Source organism: Oculina patagonica, chromosome 2, assembly GCF_052425735.1.
Source record: "Oculina patagonica isolate OP01 chromosome 2, crgOcupat, whole genome shotgun sequence".
Taxonomy (NCBI): Eukaryota; Metazoa; Cnidaria; class Anthozoa; order Scleractinia; family Oculinidae; genus Oculina; species Oculina patagonica.
The window spans coordinates 45,789,860-45,807,995 of record NC_135759.1 but is presented as its reverse complement, the minus strand read 5'-3'; the positions used below and the strand labels follow the sequence as shown (position 1 = coordinate 45,807,995).

Here is an 18,136-nt window from a genome sequence, read left to right as displayed (position 1 = left end):
TAGTTCTATTGTAAACAGTATGGACAAGACAATTAATAACATTTTCGGACAGCGCCACAGAAGGAGCAACTTTTTTCTGTCAATACGTTTCTGATACTACCAGGCCGAGAAGACTGTCGATAGAAGTCAATAAAGTATTCAAGGTTTCATAATAACTATTTGGAATTATACCAGTTTAATAAAAAGTTAATTAGAAGTGTCGACGTTTTTGTTTTTCATTTTTAATTAAGGGCCTTGTGTAATTTTTTCGACAAGAAAGACATCCGCCCCCCCCCCCCCCCTCCTCCCCTTCTGACGTAATCAGAAGTAGACTTAAACTATCGTGACAAGAACTAGCCCCAGCTGAATAGATAAAGAGAACGTTCAACTACAAATCCCGGGGGGTCCCTCCCATATATGAGCTATATAGGTATGTGCCGCTGTGAAAGGTATGGTTTTCAAGCAGTTAAGTCTGGGATAGGGTATAGAAATCAGCGAGTTTGGTCTAGAATAGGGTATCATTTGCTGGAAAACTGATCAGTAGTATGAGGAATTAATTCCAGAATAGAAAAAGAAACTCAAAAGAGGAAGAGGCCTTCTCAAACGTAAATAAAGTTATCCCGGCAACGTTGTTGACAGATGGTTTTCCATTAAAAACACAAATAGTAATACAGTTCTGAAAACGGCAAGTCTGGGATAGGGTAGCGATTTTCGGTGTTTAGTCTTGGAAAGGGTTGCGAAATCAGCTGAACAGGGTCGAGTATAGGGTAAGGGTTTCAGGGTCCCAGCGGCACACCCCCACCCAGAAATATATAGAGTACCCCCCCCCCCCCCTCCACGGGCTACAAATAGTAATACGAAAGTTTAGCCGAACGCACTGTGGCCCCAGTTCTCCCAAATACAAGGAATTTGGCATGTGAATTCACGTTGTTCCTTTGCAGAGGACGGCTAACAAATGCACAACGATTTATTTTCTTAGCGCATACCAAGCTGTTGATGCAGACTCGTCCCCAGTCGTCTTTTGAGTCCGTCTTGAGCATCATCCTTCGCGTCTTGCAATTTTCGCATAAGAGACGACTGGGGACGAGTCAGCTGTTGATGTGCTTACTTAGGTTTTGTTTGGCGACGTTTTTGTAGCCGATGCCGTCGTGGTTTTCTTATGGACGATTTTTTTTGCGGTCAGATGAGTTACTATTATATAGTATATAATATATACGGTAATTGAGATGTGCTTCCCGTATGACTGCTACTGCGGGGGCCCTGCGGTTTGCCGGGTTAATTGTTAACATGGATGTAAAACACTGACATATTGATCTGATCGTGTGCGCCATGGCTCGGTGATCTCGCTCAGTGTTTTGCAAAAAAAATGCTTTGGTTTTTGGGCATCGAAAAATCACCAAGGTAAGGAATATTTTCGTAGCATTGGGATTTACTTCGTTGAGGATAGCGCAATTTTTTGAATTTGAATGTATAATTTGGTGATCAAGATATCGGAACCGTCTAAGCAAAGTTGGTCAAATATCAACGAGAACATAGTTCAAAATTTAAAAGCCTGGTTTCCTCTAATTAAAAACATGCTAGACAACTGAGCTGGTGCGTTTTTCAAGCAGAGTTACGTTTTGGAATCGATTAAGAAGCTGCGGTTTGATGTTTCATTGATATCAAAGGTCAAATGGTCACCCATATAACTCAAGTGACGTGTTTTGAAAACGCTCTCAAAATTCGCCGTTTTATTTCCCCCAAATTTTTATCAACCAATGTTTAGTCAGTCAAGTATTCTTTGGAATGATTGTTCTTCTTTCGAGTGTGGTCATGTTGGGTAAAGTCATGTACCAGAGGGATTTTTTTAGCCATGAATTTAGCCAAAATTCGGTTGTGGCTGTAGCGTATAAATGAAAAATTACGTTCAAAATTCCGGTGTACGTTTCATATAAATTTGACACCGCTAATAAGCAGAGAAAATAAGTGCTTTGGAGTTCCCGGGTTAATATTTTCTTGGACTGTTTTTTAACATATCAACATAAACTTCTGCAGAAGTCCCGAATTCGGTGTTGATTCAGCCTACCGCAAAATATAAAAATTTTCACTAAAATTAAAATTCTAAAATAAACAAGAATTGCCTAATAAAAAAAAACTGAATAAAATATCAAAGCATAGAAGATAAAAACCTCTTCAAAGGGAGACTATTCATTTAGTAAACGACATATCTAGTTGAAATGTACGCGACATTTTCATAACCGAAGACGCGAAAAGTCCATTTGAAACTTGCACAATTGTAAGGAGTGCGGGATGCACTCAACGAACGACTTAAATCAGTTACTTTTAAGCCATCACGGTGTTCGTTAGCCGAGTCTTCTTTGGAATTATTCCTTGCAATTTAGAACTCTTTACTTGAATTGTGCTTGAATGTAGGAACGGAAAATAATTGTTTTGAAAATTGAGAAGTTGGACCACATCATATGCCAGGTTTGTTCCGTAGACTTCGACAAAAAAAATTCCTTCCAACTACCCCGCCAGACATAATAGGGAACCAAGAGACCTTTGGGGAGTGGGAAAGGGACACTTTTTCAGTCTTCAGTTCTTAAAAGGCCAATAGCCTTACCCACCCCTCGACTGAGTTTACGCCCTGCCTTACTCACCCCTACATGCATTCTCGTCCCCAGAGGCCTTGATGCTTCTGGTCCTGGTGCTGACCGGAAGGATCGCGGCCTCTGTTGACGAGAATGCCCTACACGTGGTCTAACAAAGAATTCAAGAATTTAAATTCTATTCTACTTCAAGTAAATCGTCATATTGTGTCCATCCGATTGACCTCAGACGTCCTCAGTTTAGATTAGGAATCATATTTTGCTTACTTGAAGTACCATGCCACCTTCTAACCCTACGGACTTCGCACTAAAAACAGAAGGTATCACAGTTGCCTCACCAATGCGTAGAACAATTTAGATGTTAAAGGTTTCATATTAAACGGTTGAAACCCGAGCTTAATGCGGCGGTTAATATACCTTTAGCAACTTAAAATCAATAGCCTACTTTCCTGCTGACTAATCACTTTGTTGATTAATATGTTAATATTGTCTGTGTGTAGAATAAAATATTCAGACTGTTTCATTAATGGCAGTTTTACTCTGCACTTCTCTTACGGCATGTTACCAAGAGTTCTACAATGGAAGACAAAAGTCTTTGAGACAGTTGGTTGGAATATATACTAAATTTAACATTCCCATTGTATGTAGGGCTCTTCGCTACCTACTCCTGTATATCGTATGATAAATGTGCACACTTTCAGTCTGCTGCTGGTTATTACAATAGCACTCCTTAACAAGGAGACCGTGGCAGATGCAGAAAACAAGCCTACAGATGTTCCGACTACTAAAGACAAGCTCGTTCAAAACCAAGGTAATGTGTCCAAATTTAATCTTAGAAACGTGCGGCTTTTCTTCTTCAAATAAAACGGCTCTTTTCTAATTTATTATTTTAATGTTGATATGATGTCATTTTAGTTTAAATGTATTAGTAATAAGTTTTTATTAACTCAGAAAAGAGTTGTAGTAAGCAAAGTGAATTTCACTCGATTCCTGTTAACATAGGCACGTACTGTGTGCAAGTGTTTTAAGGCCTCTAGAGAATAAGACCCGTTCTCTCATTACCTACATTTCCAGTTAAATTACATAATATTGACATGCTTAGTTACCAGACGAAATATTGTAATAATGTCAGTTTTAATGAAAATGAATTTGTTTTTTTCAACAATGACACGAGCATGGGACAAAGAAAAATTCTGAGTCCCCGACGGGAATCGAACCCATGGCCTCCCAGATGCCGGTTGGGCGCTCTAACCAACTGAGCTACAAGAGACTCGTGGTGAACTGAGTCATTTACTTGGTTGATATGTGACACGCGTCCTGCATACTGCTAGGATCAGCGATGTCGAAATCATCAGGTGTATTGTAAATAATAAAAATGGTAAACACTTTCACTTTAATGGGACTTTTTTAGCCGACGTACCAACTGTTAATAATTATCCTCATAATTACGATACCGACAAATTTGTCCCCGCTGACCAGTTCCGAGGCCCGAATAATTGGAACCCAAAAGGCAGTGGCGAATGGAGCGTCAGTGGCTCTGTGACTCACCTATGTTATGCTGATGGACACTGTGTAGCGGATGACGAGAAAGAAAAGAACACCGAGCCAATCATTGGAGCGCCTATACTTGGTACGTAGGCTACGTAATCTATACCTTTGATAGTGCTCGATGTTTTGATGCTATAACTTAATTAAAAAGCAACATAAAACGCAGACACGATTTGAGCGTTTAATAACTGTTTCATGTATTGAAAAACAAATTAATCCTCAACAACTATAATTGTTGAGAATGGGATGTTACCGAACGGGTTTAAAACTCTTCTAAACGTGTTTTGCAAAACACGGTTTAAGAATTGTCGCTCAAGGTTGGTTTTTACTGGGAATAAGCGCAAGCATAAACAAAAGCACAAGAATAAGCATTAGCGCATAAGAAAACGGGCACACTCATTCGTTTCATGCTGTTCTCACAAGGAATACGAATATGGATAAGCGTAAGTACAACGAATATTTTTGCCTTCTCAGAACCTCCGTACATTGATAATAAAAGATTATGATAACCACGTAGTAAATTACTTTTTACTGCTTGTACTTGTTTCTAGAAGGTGGACACAAGACATCTGCAAAGATGGTTGACTTGGACACGCAAGTTCAACTCTTCTCTGAAATTTGGGGCTGAAGAATTCGAATTGGCAATTTATTTTCTGCAGATATCACGCCAGTCCCTTTTCAGTACATGTGGACGAAAATGATTACCAATCGAGGAGGAATTCCTTCTTTTGGCGCGTCTTATCAATCGGTGTTATCAAACATTAGATGGATAGACAATGGACAGGAGTCTCCTTTCATCAAACAACTTCAAGTCGCAATGAACAATGACAACATTGACAGCGAGAGACTCTCCATACGTTTAAATTTAGATATGTTCGAGAACAACCCAAAGGAAAGCAACTTTGTCACGGGACGTGTGACAGGTACACTGACTGTTCGTTTTTTTACATTTACATTAAGGTAATGTTGATTGTTTCGAATTGTTTTCCAGATTTTAGTATTACTACTTCCATTTTTATATCCGTAGCTTTAGTCATTGCTATTGCTATTTTCATGATCACTGCCACTGTCACTATCCTAGCCACAGTGGCAGCCACCGTCACCATCTCCATCTCGTCACCATCACGGCCACTGCACTGCCAAGATAAGATCTGAACTGCATTTACTGTACAAATACTTCTCCTATAAGCCGAGTTAACTATCAGTTCACATTTATTACAAAAAATACGGGAAAGTGGTGAACTCACCCACTCACTTATTCGTCTTCGTGCGTGTCTGTACATAAGGCCGATACCAGGGAACGCCAGTGTTGCCTGTCCTTCGCCAACCTCACCACCCGTCCCCAGCTCTATCCTATTCCCTTCATCTCCTGCCCAGCTGGTCGTCTCCACGACTCCCTGGGTCTTCCTTTCTTTTATTTTCCATCTGGATTCAAAACCGCATAACCACTCGTTGGATAGGTACCACAGGCATTTTAAGTGATTAACAATTACAGAATTTTCCGAAGTTTCGTTCAGTTTTCAGTTAACTATCTCGTATCACACAGGTACAATTGGTTTGTTAGGCAGGAAATCTCCACCGTTCTTCACTCACGGCCGCATGATGAAGGCAATGTCGAGTCATCTTCAGGATACACCTTTTTACGTCGATCAAGTGACAAGAAAAGTGTTTGCAGATTTTGGCAACAGTTTACCAATAGATGAAAATGGCAGTTTCGACACAAAAATCCTGGGTGATCTATATGTTGCCGTGCCTCTCAACACAAATCCGTCGCTGACGTGCTCTGAAGAATTCGTCCACTTCGAAACCAAAATAATTTTGAGAATCGCTTGGCATTTCTAAACAAACACATTTGATGATTTCGACATTTCTGATCCTAGCAGTATGCAGGACGCGTGTCACATATCAACCTAGTAAATGGCCTAGCTCACAGCGAGTCTCACGCAGCTCAGTTGGTTAGAGCGCCCAACCGGTATTTCTGGGAGGCCATGGGTGGACTCAGATTTTTTCTTTGTCCCACGCTCGTGTCATGTAGAATAATTTCTTCACTAGAATATTCTCATTGGCTTACTAAAGTAAATAGAGATATTCATCCACTCATTTGTTTGCGTGAGGTTTTCTGTCAAATCTGTTTCAATATTTCTTCCGGGCTGAGCCAAAATGTCAAGTGTCGACTTGACATTTGCCAAGTGTCGACTGAGAACATAGCGATTTTATGGTATACCGAAGTTCGGATATTTCGTCAACTAGAAAACCAAAATAATTTTTGGAATCCCTTGACATTTCTAAACGAACATCTGATACTCTCAAGAAGTTTGAAAGAACCTTTCAGTGGATATTTCACGCGATTTTCATACGATTTGGTCCAAAGTAATGGCATCGACTGTTACAGGAAAAGGCATCGACCATAATGGCATCGACTGTTAAAAATGGCATCGCTTGTCTACGAAAGGGAAAAGTGCTACGTCGCTAGTGAAAACCAGGCTTTACTTACTTTGTTGTGCATGTATTTTTTCCCTTCAGATTTGATGAACACAATCCTTTGCCTAGTATCTGTGCGATTAAAAAATTGTAAAGAGGTCGATTTTTTAAAGAATTATTTGCCATCCGCTTCCCATAAAACACTAAAATTCCGTCGGTGAGGCCTACACGTCAACATGGCTTGCAAAACTGTGATAAGGTATTATTTTCTTCGAAAATGCAATCACAAGGTTCCCGCTCGATGAGTTCCGTTTCCACGAGTAACTTTCGATTTTTTTTTTCTGCAAGACTTAAATAACACGAGATACAAGACCATTTACGGCGACTATGAGGCATAGGGCTATTTATACGAGAACATTGAAACGGGAGTGAGTCGTTACTTTCGCAGTTTTGCTGTAATCAAATGGCATACGATTATAGACGATGCTGCAACGGTTTAGAATGTGTAAAGCTATAAAGTAAAATCGATTCTGGCAGCAACAATCTCGGTGAATTTTTATAACCGTTCTAGTTTTACAGGTTACTGGTACCTTGCCAGTTTTAAAATGCAAGAAAATAGTAATGGCGGAAGGTCGAGATGGAATTGATATTCATCCTTACAACAAATGGACATTTCGAAAGAATCCAGATGAACAAGCTAATGTTCAGCTAATTGCAACTAAGTTTGGAAAGCCTCTTTCTGGAGCACGTGTTAAACTTGAACCGTGTAACTGTAATAACATAATTTTTAAAGATGGACCAAACATTGGTCAACCTCTTTTGCCTGATGTACCTTCCCATTCGATGACTAATGCAAATGGAACTGCATCGTTTGTCATAGAAGTAAAAGATCCAAAGAATAACAGAACCTTTTTCGATGGACAAATCTATCCTTTTATATACTCATTAGAAACCCAAAACAAGAACTGTGAGAAAATCTGCGAAAGCGATCTTTTCAAGCCACTAAACTCGCTTATTGTCATTCGTGCGTGGGACCATTACACCATTAAAGGCAAAGAACCGACATGACTGGATGATGTCTACCCAATTTTCAAGCAGTACGCCAATTTGTATCCAGTTATGACTGATAACTTCGTAGATTTGGGCAACTATTATGACGTCCTAAACTACCGAAAGGCCATCAAAATGAGTCTCGAGTTGCCTATGTCGCATCCAAACAATATGCCTGTTACACGTGACCTTTCGGTGTCCAAACGTAACATTATCGTGCAATGGCTCTCCAGAGAAAAGCCCCTGATTGGTGAGCCGCACAACTTTTACTCGGTGGAACAATTCCAGAAGGACCTACAAATTGCTCTTCAACTGGAGCATTCAACTATTCCTCCATACCTAACTGCTTTGGCATCAGTCAAGAAAAGCTACAATCTGGAAATTCAAACTGTCATGAAAGCAATTGTAATCCAAGAGATGATGCATATGGCGCTTGTTGCCAACATCCTTAATGCTGTTGGAGGAAAACCATCCTTGTATTCAAAGGACTTCATTCCACATTACCCCTCACGCCTTCCTGGTGGAGTGCAGCCTGATTTGGTAGTACCTAAGATGTCCCTTGGCTTAATAAGGAACATCTTTATGAAAATCGAGCAGCCAGAAATTCAAATAGAACAAATCTCCAGCTTTCGACACGCATTTTCATTCAAAATCGTCTCAAGAGTAATATAGTCGAAGCAGGCCATTGCGAGAAGAGTGAAGAAGGGCTAAGGTGTCCTGACGAAACATACTGACGGTTCAGGTACATATAATAAGATCCCTTACCAAGGTTTACCTTGCAGCAGGAAACATCAAAACTATTTTGCATTTAGTAGATAGTAATAGAGAGGCCGGCTTATTAAACAACTGAACTTCCAAACGAGGAGCTTATGAGAAAGGGAGGCTTAAAAGAGAAGGGCGGCTTGATACGGTGGCCCATAGGTGTCACGGCAAAACCAAAAACTTCACGGCAAAACCAAAAACTTCACGGCAAAACCAAAAACTTCACGGCAAAACCAAAATCATCACGGCAAAACCAAAAACTTCACGGCGAAACAAAAAACTTCAAGGCAAAAACAAATTACCTTACGGCAAAACCAAAAACTTCAAGGCAAAAACAAATTACCTCACGGCAAAACCAAAAACGTCACGGCTAAAACAAATTACCTCACAACAAAACCAAAAACTTCACGGCAAAAACAAATTACCTCACGGCAAAACAAATATATACCTTACGGCAAAACCAAATACCTCACGGCAAAACCAAATACCTCACGGCAGAATCAAATGTCAAACTCACGGCAAAACCAAATAACTCACGGCTATATCAAATTTAGTTCACGGCGGAAGTGAATTTCACGGCGGAAATGACTCCTTTCTCGAAGTAGAGGTTACTCAGGCATTGGAAAAATGGCGGGCGTCTGACAACCGGGAGTGTTTTGCTGTTGTCTTAGTGTCAATCAGAATAGAGCGATGTTTTGCCACCATTGTGGCACCTCAGTTGGAGCTAACTCAAATTACTGTGTAAAGTGTGGAAAAGGTAAGCTTTTTATGTTTTGCAAAGTACAGTAGGATTTTATAATCTTCGTTTCGGAACAACACGTGCTGTAGCTTGCGAGCGATCGCATTGAAGGCCTGAAGCGATGAACATGAAAGGCAATTGTGTTCTTACATTTTTACACGTTTAGAAACAGGGTTACTTTGAAGCTGCTTGTGGAGCTGACTTAATTATAATCGAAGTTGGCTGATGTCAATAAGTGGTTGTGTTGATTCAGAAGCTGCGCGAGCTTTACAACACACCGAAAAATCCGGGGGGGGGGGGCACTCCCATATATGAGCTATATAGGTATGTGCCGCTGTGAAGGGTATGGTTTTCAAGCAGTTTAGTCTGGGATATGGTATAGAAATCAGAGAGTTTTGGTCTGGAATAGGGTATCATTTGCCGGGAAACTGATCAGTGGTATGAAGGATTAAGTTCGGAATAGGAATAGAAACTCGGAATAGAAAGAGACTTCTAAACGTAAATAAAGTCATCGTGGCAATGTTGTTGACAGATGGATTTCTATTAAAAAGCACTATATAATGATACAGTTCTAAAAAAACAAGTCTGGGAAAGGGTAGGGATTTTCAGTGTCTAGTCTAGTATAGGGTTGCAAAATCAGCTGAACATGGTCTGGTATAGGGTAAGGGTTTCAGAGTCTCAGCGGCACACCCCCACCCAAAAATATATAGAGTGCCTCCTCCTCCTGGGCTTTCGTAAGGGTTTCTGGGTAAGCTTATAAAAGGAGGGGCTTATATCCAGGGGGCTTCTAAGTGATATAAAAAAAAACTTTTCGAAACATGCCACGGCAGTGTTTATCTGTCTTCCAGCAGATGGGGGCTTATCTAGGGGGAGGTTGCAGGAGGTGCACCCCCTGAGATGGCCTGCGGCCCTCTAATACAACTGGTATTCTGCAAAAAAAAAAAAAAAAAAAGTCAGTTTCGCCATTCTTTAGTGGTGCATCCCCTCTTAAGAAAAATCCTGGGTCCACCCCTGCGGGGGGTGGGGGGGGGGGAGGTGTTGTGCTCATAACCGGATGTAGTTTTTTCAGGTAGATTGGGAGTGGCCTATAGCCATGGGGCTTATAACCAGAATTTTACGGTATATGTTTACAAATTAATCCCACTCCCGATTGTTGTGCAAACAAACTTACAGATTATCCCCCTAGTAGGGAGGTATATAAAAGGGTACGGATATGAAAAAGTAGAGAAAATCTGTCATTTACCGGCAGGGGATTTTGTTTAAGTTTTCTTTTATCTGAGAGACACAGTTCTTGTGAAAAATCATGCTAAATTAGCATTTGGTCGATTGATTGAATAAACAAATTCATTTCAGAACTTGTGCAGGATGGTAAAGAGATGGCAGATGCATGTAAACCAGGTCCATCTGGCTGTTCAGAGCCACCAAAGGGCAAAGGTGCATTTGGTCGAGTATTAAGTTTCAAGGAATATTATGAGCACAAGACAAAGGCCGACTGTGGACGACAAGTGCCTTCAAAGAAGAACAAAAAAAATAAAGGCACCAAAGGTAAAGAAATAAATCCTGAGGTGGTTATTTTTATTGGACTGATGGAATGGTCTGAAGATGAATCAAATCTGAAGCCTAGACGAGGAAAGCGTTTAGCGCTGAAAGTTCCTAGAGATGCCCCATATAAAGTCCTGTGTGAGAAGGCAGTCGAGAAATGGAAGAGTTTCAACAGCAACCTTTATGAAGAAGGTGAAGATTATGTTCTCTTGCTTGATGATGGTAAAGAGGCCTTGTTTTTGCCTGGACCGGCAAAAGAGTTTTTTTCTTTACATCGTTACCAGGAAGAAGTAGGCAAAGACTTTAAGCGAATAACTCTGTATCTTTGCACTGCTAAAGAGTTTAAACATTCAGAAACTGTTGGCCTTGATTGGAATGATGAACCAGAGAATGAATATGAAGATTCAGCTGATAAACAAGGAGAGAATTCTTCAAAGCGCTTGAAAATAGACCTGACCTCCAGTGATGAATGTAGTGAAAGAAGTGAAATTGGAGAAACAGAAATTCAAATAAAACATGATGAAGAAGTTGCTATGGAACTGCAAAGGCAGTTACTTGAAGAAACCACCCACAATGAGGTTGCAGCCACAAGTGCTGATGTGAGTGTGAAAGAACAGGAAATAGAGATTAAGAGCACTAAAAACTTTACTAGTCCCACTGCTGTGGTCCAGGAATTAGAAAAGAGAGTGGACAAGACAAATCAGTTTTTTATCACTATCAGGAGGCAAACACCTTTACCACGTGTTTTAAACTTGTGGCGGTATGAGGCCAAAAGGCAAGGTGGACATCATCAAATAAAAGTTAAGTTCCTAGGGGAGGATGGAATTGACTCGGGAGCGTTGGCAAGAGAGTTTTTCACAGAAGTCATCCCTGCTGTTGGAAATACATTATTTCCCAATGGAAGCCCTATTGATTCAACATATCATGTCCAAAACGGCAACTTTAGGACAGCTGGGGAAATTGTAGCCAACAGTCTTGCACAAGGAGGACCACCACCTTGCTTCCTGGATGAAGTTGCATTTCAGACACTAGTCAACCCTAAATTGGATATCCTAAACCTGAGCGAAGAAAATGACCTGACCCAGAGCGAGCAACAGCTACTTGACAGCATAAAGAGTGATATTGACAACCACAGGGACACGATTCTTGAACATGGATACACTGGACCAATTGATATGGCACACATTGATGGTATTGTTAGATCGGTTGCAGTCAGCTTGGTGAACAAGCGCATCCTATACCTCCAGGAGTTCAAAGAAGGCCTGAAGATGTATGGACTAGCAGACATTGTTACAAACCAACCAGCAGTCTGCCAGCCCTTCTTTGTGAAAGAGCAAGTTCAAGATGTAGATGCCACTTATTTGTTCAGTTTGATTAACCCAGAATTCTCTCCAGCAGGCTCAACACGAAGAGAACTGGAAGAAACGATGATGGACAACTTCCAGGACTTTCTAATGGCCTTAGATGAGGGACCTATTACTGGGTATGACTGTCCAGTTGCATGGAATTACAGTGAGGATCATCCTGGTGACATTCTGGAACCAAACACAGAGGGGCCATTTGAAAAGTTCGACACAGCTGAGTTGACATCTGCTGGAGTAATGGGGTGGCTTACAGGCCAAAAACACAGGCAGTTAAATGGACAAAAGGTTGAAATTATTGCAAAGTTTGATCATGAGTGTTTAATGCGAAACCCATCACACACCATTTGTTTCCCCTTAGTAGGGGCCTGCGGTATGGAAATAACATTTCCAGTGAATCATATGAAAGGATACGATGCATTTAAAAATGTATTTCTATTAGCCCTTTGCAAAGGCCAGGCTTTTGCTAAACCATGAATTATAATGTCTTTCTGTAAGGTCCAAGTTGTACCTATCTAAATGGCCTTGTAGGTTTGATAGCTGCCTATTGTTAAACTTCCTTGACATCATTCTTAAACCTGAGCTTGGTTATCTTTCCAAGTGTTTGCTTATCTAAACAATGCCAAATCTAAACTTCATAACGGCAAAAAGATACAGATAATTGTATGTTGACATCAGATACAGTACTTTGATGCTCATATTCTCTTAACTTAATCTCAACACCACCACTTAACAAAAAGTGTTTATGAAAAGTGAGACCCTGGTTAACAGCTGTAGTCTGTTTCGATTGTCATTGTAGTCATAGTTGTTATATGATATCATGCCACTTACAGTATTGTTTAAAAGTTGACATTTTATTTCACACAGAAACACATCTGTGTAATGTTTGTGACAGCTACTTCTGCTGGGAAAAGCATGTTACCAGTTTATATTTTAGTCTTTTAACAGGCGTTTTTAGGAGCCCATGGACACTGGCCGTTTTCATTTTTTGTTACTGTTGTTGCCGCTCTATAGATAAAGTAAACTGCATAGAGCATAGTTTTAGTACAGGCAAAACAATAAGACTTAGTAGTGTTTTATAATGCACCTCATTTTGATGAAAATGTGTTACATTCGTAGACAAAAATTGTTGGGAAATTGCCAGTTTTGTGCTGGTAATACTATTTCTTCGAACGCCAGAACTAAAACCATTTGAAACTAATAACTTTGACCATTTCTTTAACATCCTATTCAATGTTGTGTTAAAAGGTTGCAGATATAATGTATGACATCGAGAAGGAGAAAAGCGATAGCTTGCTGAACAGTTTTGTCCAAGTTGTAGTTACATGTTTACCTTTATGTTGAGTTGATAGAAAACAATAAAATATCAACAAGTTGGTTAGCAAACTGTCCATAATTCTGTTATATTACATCCTTAAATAGTACATAGCAAAGCATGAATTCATCTGCAAAACACCAACTTACTAAGGGACAGATCATTTTTTCTAGAGTTTAGGAGGGGGGGCGGTGGGGAAAGCTGGTGGGATTTGATGGCAAGCCCCTGTAAACCCTCTACATCAAGTTTTTTTCCCCTCCCCCTCATAGTCCTAAAAATTTTAATTGTTGTGTCAAGAAAGCAGACAAGCAGACACCAAAAAACTGTTGTTGCCACAAGCGTAGTTTGGTAATGAAAATCAATACCTATTTATCAATTGATAAAAATGGATATAACTTGCATTTGTTATCGATTTCTAGTAAACGATCCTCGTTTGGGTGATGCAGGTTTTCAATTAAAATAAATAAATGCCCCTCCCCCCCCCCCCTCCCCCAAGGAAAATTTGGATTTTCAGATACCCAGTAGAGATCCTTTGGGCATTCTGGGAGACTGTTTGCATCATTATGGATGACACCATTCTAAAACATAAAGCAAATTATTTTGGGTGATCCCATTTGAACCCTTATTTTTTAGCAGCCCCCCGCCCTCCCCCCCCCCCCCCCTCAAAAACAAAATCCAAGAACTTTTTCTACCTCACAGAAAAAATGCATGGTCCCTTCGGTATTGTCAACAATCAGAGCCTAGAAAAGCAGTCATATGAGATGGGTGATGGAAACGTTAAGTGGTGCTTCCATTGTAGGCAAACTGTAGAAGAATGTCATAGAGCTCTAGTGCTTCCCTCCAATCATTAGGTTGCTCAAGACCACAAAGTCCAGAAACGTACTGAAAGTATTCCTGATACTCATTGTCAGAATCGATTTCAATGACATGGGACCGAGCATAATTTCTTTCTGCTTCACTTATGGGTAGCAAGAACTGATCAGTAGACCCATGAAGTTCAGGAAGGTAAAACAGTGAATCTGGTCTACCGCTCATAGTGTCATGACGAGACCCTCGAATGCGGTGAGTGTTCCAGTGTTCTTTAACTTCATCTAAGATTTTTTGTAGCAGCCCAGAAAAGCAAAACCACAGGCATTCCATTTCAAGTTCTGAAGTCAGATCGACTACTCTTCCCTCTACCATATCTTTGAAAAAATTTATCCACCAAGTAGAGTGCGATTTCCTGAGAAAGGCCCACCAGGCTTCTATTCGTTGGTTTCGGGGGGAAGGAACGTACCTATGACTGTCTGGGTCATCTCTTAAGAAAGATTGTATGGCCGCCATAATCCCATTCTCGGTGCCCAGATCTGTGACCAGATCAACAGGACAACCCCCATACTCTTCAACGGCATCAAGATAATAAGCTGCCACATTGTTTGGTTGATTATTTGATCGCGTTACATATAACCACATTATTTTGCGGCTCCAACCATCAATGCAGCCATGGATTGCAAAGCCAAACGGCTTAAGTTTATCGTAGCCGTCACAATGCCAAGCATAGTTTGGGCCTGGGTTGTGATACTTTCTCTTCTTAAGACGATGAGCCTTTCGTAATTCGCTGCCTTCTGGATCTATTTCTTTGAGGAGCTCTTGAACAACGATGCGTGGTACCCTTTTACCTTTGAGCTGCAGAGTATGCCATACCGATCTATATCCTTGTAAACATCCAGGGCCGTTGACAATACTCTGGATGGATTGCCTTATATCATCCATGTAATAATCCGGTCTTTGCCTTTTAAGACCATACTGTTTGATTCGTCGTTTCAAGGTACTTAAGCTCATTTCAATACCATGGTTCTTAAATAGAAACAAACGTATTTCTTTGTACTCGAAACCTCTGAAAAAGTAATACCGAATGAGACCTTCTTCATCTTCTTCCTCCTCTGGCAGCTCTAAATCCCCGTCTTCCGAGTCTTCCGATTCCGCCATCTTTGCTTCAACCGACATGCAACACGCGAGGGGATGACAAATAACTTCCGCCGTGAAATTCACTTCCGCCGTGAGCTAAATTTGATGTAGCCGTGAGGTATTTGGTTTTGCCGTGAGTTTGACATTTGATTCTGCCGTGAGGTATTTGGTTTTGCCGTGAGGTATTTGGTTTTGCCGTAAGGTATATATTTGTTTTGCCGTGAGGTAATTTGTTTTTGCCGTGAAGTTTTTGGTTTTGTTGTGAGGTAATTTGTTTTAGCCGTGACGTTTTTGGTTTTGCCGTGAGGTAATTTGTTTTTGCCTTGAAGTTTTTGGTTTTGCCGTAAGGTAATTTGTTTTTGCCTTGAAGTTTTTTGTTTCGCCGTGAAGTTTTTGGTTTCGCCGTGATGATTTTGGTTTTGCCGTGAAGTTTTTGGTTTTGCCGTGAAGTTTTTGGTTTTGCCGTGAAGTTTTTGGTTTTGCCGTGACACCTATGGGCCACCGTAGCTTGATAAAGCTTTTACATTTCTAATAAGAACGCTCCCTTAAAGGAAAAGTTGCAGTGATACTGATGATAGTGTTAGCAAACCTAATTCTTGAGAAGAGGGTCTTTTCAAGGGCTAAAGAAAAGTTTCCGTAACAAATAGTCTGGTTTAATTCATACTCCATTACTTAGACATATATTCTATGCATTTTTCCTTTGTGATTTTTTTGGCTTTTAATTTTGTTTTTCTCCACAATTCCTTAATATAACAAGCCCCAAGAAAGTCTTCCTGGCGACGATACTAGAGCACTCGTCAAGAACCATAACACAATCAGGGGTTTATTACATCTTGAATGCTCTTGGAAATCTAACAGAGAATGGGAAAAACAACAGCATATTCACCGGTGACCAGAGCAAACAGGTTGATGCTAAAGATTGGTCAGTACACGGACGTACCTTGAAGGTCTACGACTACCTAGCAGCAGTGGAAGCCATCCAAGATATAGTTGAACAGGGTGAAGCAGCTCTCCGTGTAATCCAGTCTTCTGGAAGAAAGGAAAAAGAGAGGATCTGTCACATTATTTCTTGTTCTATTCAATTGCCGAGAAACACGCGATTTACGTAGTCGATTCAAGTGGATCACCTTCAGACGAAAATGAAGTTGATGACGATAGTGTAGTGGATTACTCTGAGGTATGCTGTCTAGAACTCTTTACACGTAAAAATACGCAGTGTTTTGCTTTCGGTGCCTTTTGATTAGTTGAAGAGGCTGTACAAAATAAAAGGGAAAGATTTATCATTTGTCTAGAATTTTGATTCGCCCGTGGCATGTGGCTGCTTTTGATTGGTATCTATATCATTTTTGGCCAAGGTTATTAGCAAATACTCTGTGATGACCTATGATTGGTATTCCGATTTTCGTTCTAGAATGAGTTTAGAGGAAGTTATAACTCATAAGTCAAACCTTTTAACAACATTATAATTATCTCGCTTATCGCTTCAGCAGATTGCACGAAATGCGAGTTTGCAACTGATTTGTTTCAGCGAAAATTGTTTGCAGATTCCCAGCCGATTTGTATGTATGTTATCAAGGAAGCAGTCTAATCCGGTGACAAAATTTATAACACTCAGATGATTATCACTAAAAAGTTCACAACATTTAATTAACCACCTCAGCGAATATGGAAAGCTGACGTTACAAAAGCCAGGTCTTCGTCAGAGCAAACTCTGCTCTGATGAAGGTCTAATGCTGAAAAATCCAGCTTTCCATATTCGCTGAGGTGGTTAATTTACCTAGTTGATAATCACCTTAGTGTATTGCTCGCTCGTGGACGCGTCACAACAGTGTTGTAGTTACTGAGTTTCTTCTTTTCAATAGCTGTGTAATAGCACCTACTACTTCAACGGTTCCAAGATTCCTTTCGATCCCGAAGGTGTATGGCCTATGGTTTCTAGTCCCCGTATGTCAATGTACACTCCGGGTTCCAAAGCTTACAGGAAAGCAGAAAGGTTTAACAAATTAAAGTGTATACCAAATTGCTGAAATCACTGGAGGAGGTCTTCAACGGCCATCCCGACTCACTGGATGATGCTCTTGGCCTCATGTACTCGGTTGATCTTCACTTGAAAAACCTTGTGCGCATGCCCATTGACGACAATGGGGATCCGAATGTCGGACCAAATGCTGGTCCTACGTTTGATTTTACACCATAAAGGAGAGTTTTGTAACCTGAACGTTCGGCATCTTCTCTAGTCACTTAATCGAGAGAGTCATTTGAATCAAACAAGTGGTTCTTTTGAAGTGGAAACGTTTTTGACATTAAACTACTTATCTTGAACCTTCTGAAGGTTTACCATAGTAATGTCAGTTCCACAGAAAGCTATTGACGTGTTTTTGGAGGAAGCTACCAGAGTTGTTAACACGACTAACGTGTGATTAAAAATAGCCAGCTCAGCTATGCGCTAGTTTCCTGTTGTTTTTATCGGAGAATCTCAGTCGCATCTCCTTACCTCACTGGCCGCCATATCGTCCGTGTTTTCTGTCATTTATACATTATTGAATTTGAGAAAACGCAGACGTGAAGGCGGCAAGCGAGGTTAGGCGGATTGTGGCCTTGAGTTCGTCGATAACAGCAGCACTGAGTGGCAGCATTACAGCAGTTTGCTTTGGTCAGGCTTTAAAATGAAGTAAAAAAATTTGAAAAAAGACAAAAAATAAGCCGGATATAATCTAACCAAAGTGAGCCCAAAGCTAGCTGAAAATTCTCATTTAAGTTCATTATTAAATACACATAACTATTCTCGCGACAAACTATTACCACCGGCAACGGTTTCCATTTCAAAGTCTTTGCAGATCAATGCCCCAATCGTTTTAAATATTCTACGCTATATGAATGGTAG

The 18,136-nt window shown here is 40.4% G+C and overlaps 1 protein-coding gene and 1 pseudogene across 2 annotated transcripts; one reads left to right on the top strand and one right to left on the bottom strand.

Annotated features, from left to right (window-relative positions):
• The first annotated feature begins 3,245 nt into the window (after positions 1-3,245).
• LOC144642413 (uncharacterized) lies at positions 3,246-17,651 on the top strand (annotated as a pseudogene). The gene is made up of 9 exons (XR_013568725.1): positions 3,246-3,378; positions 3,519-3,573; positions 3,899-4,197; positions 4,667-5,038; positions 5,662-5,987; positions 7,116-8,312; positions 10,441-12,419; positions 16,010-16,429; positions 17,115-17,651. The product of XR_013568725.1 is annotated as an uncharacterized LOC144642413 (transcript).
• On the bottom strand, positions 8,487-15,744 carry LOC144644897 (uncharacterized). The gene is made up of 2 exons (XM_078504454.1): positions 13,998-15,744; positions 8,487-10,016 (listed from the first exon to the last, which is right to left on the bottom strand). Exon 1 carries the CDS (start codon positions 15,289-15,291, stop codon positions 14,083-14,085), a length of 1,209 nt encoding a protein of 402 aa, XP_078360580.1. The 5' UTR covers positions 15,292-15,744; the 3' UTR covers positions 8,487-10,016; positions 13,998-14,082.
• Positions 17,652-18,136: the final 485 nt, after the last annotated feature.

What these genes read in the sequence shown, in the direction of transcription:
- LOC144644897 (XM_078504454.1), bottom strand. Translation starts at nt 15,291, where the DNA reads ATGTCGGTTGAAGCAAAGATGGCGGAATCGGAAGACTCGGAAGACGGG.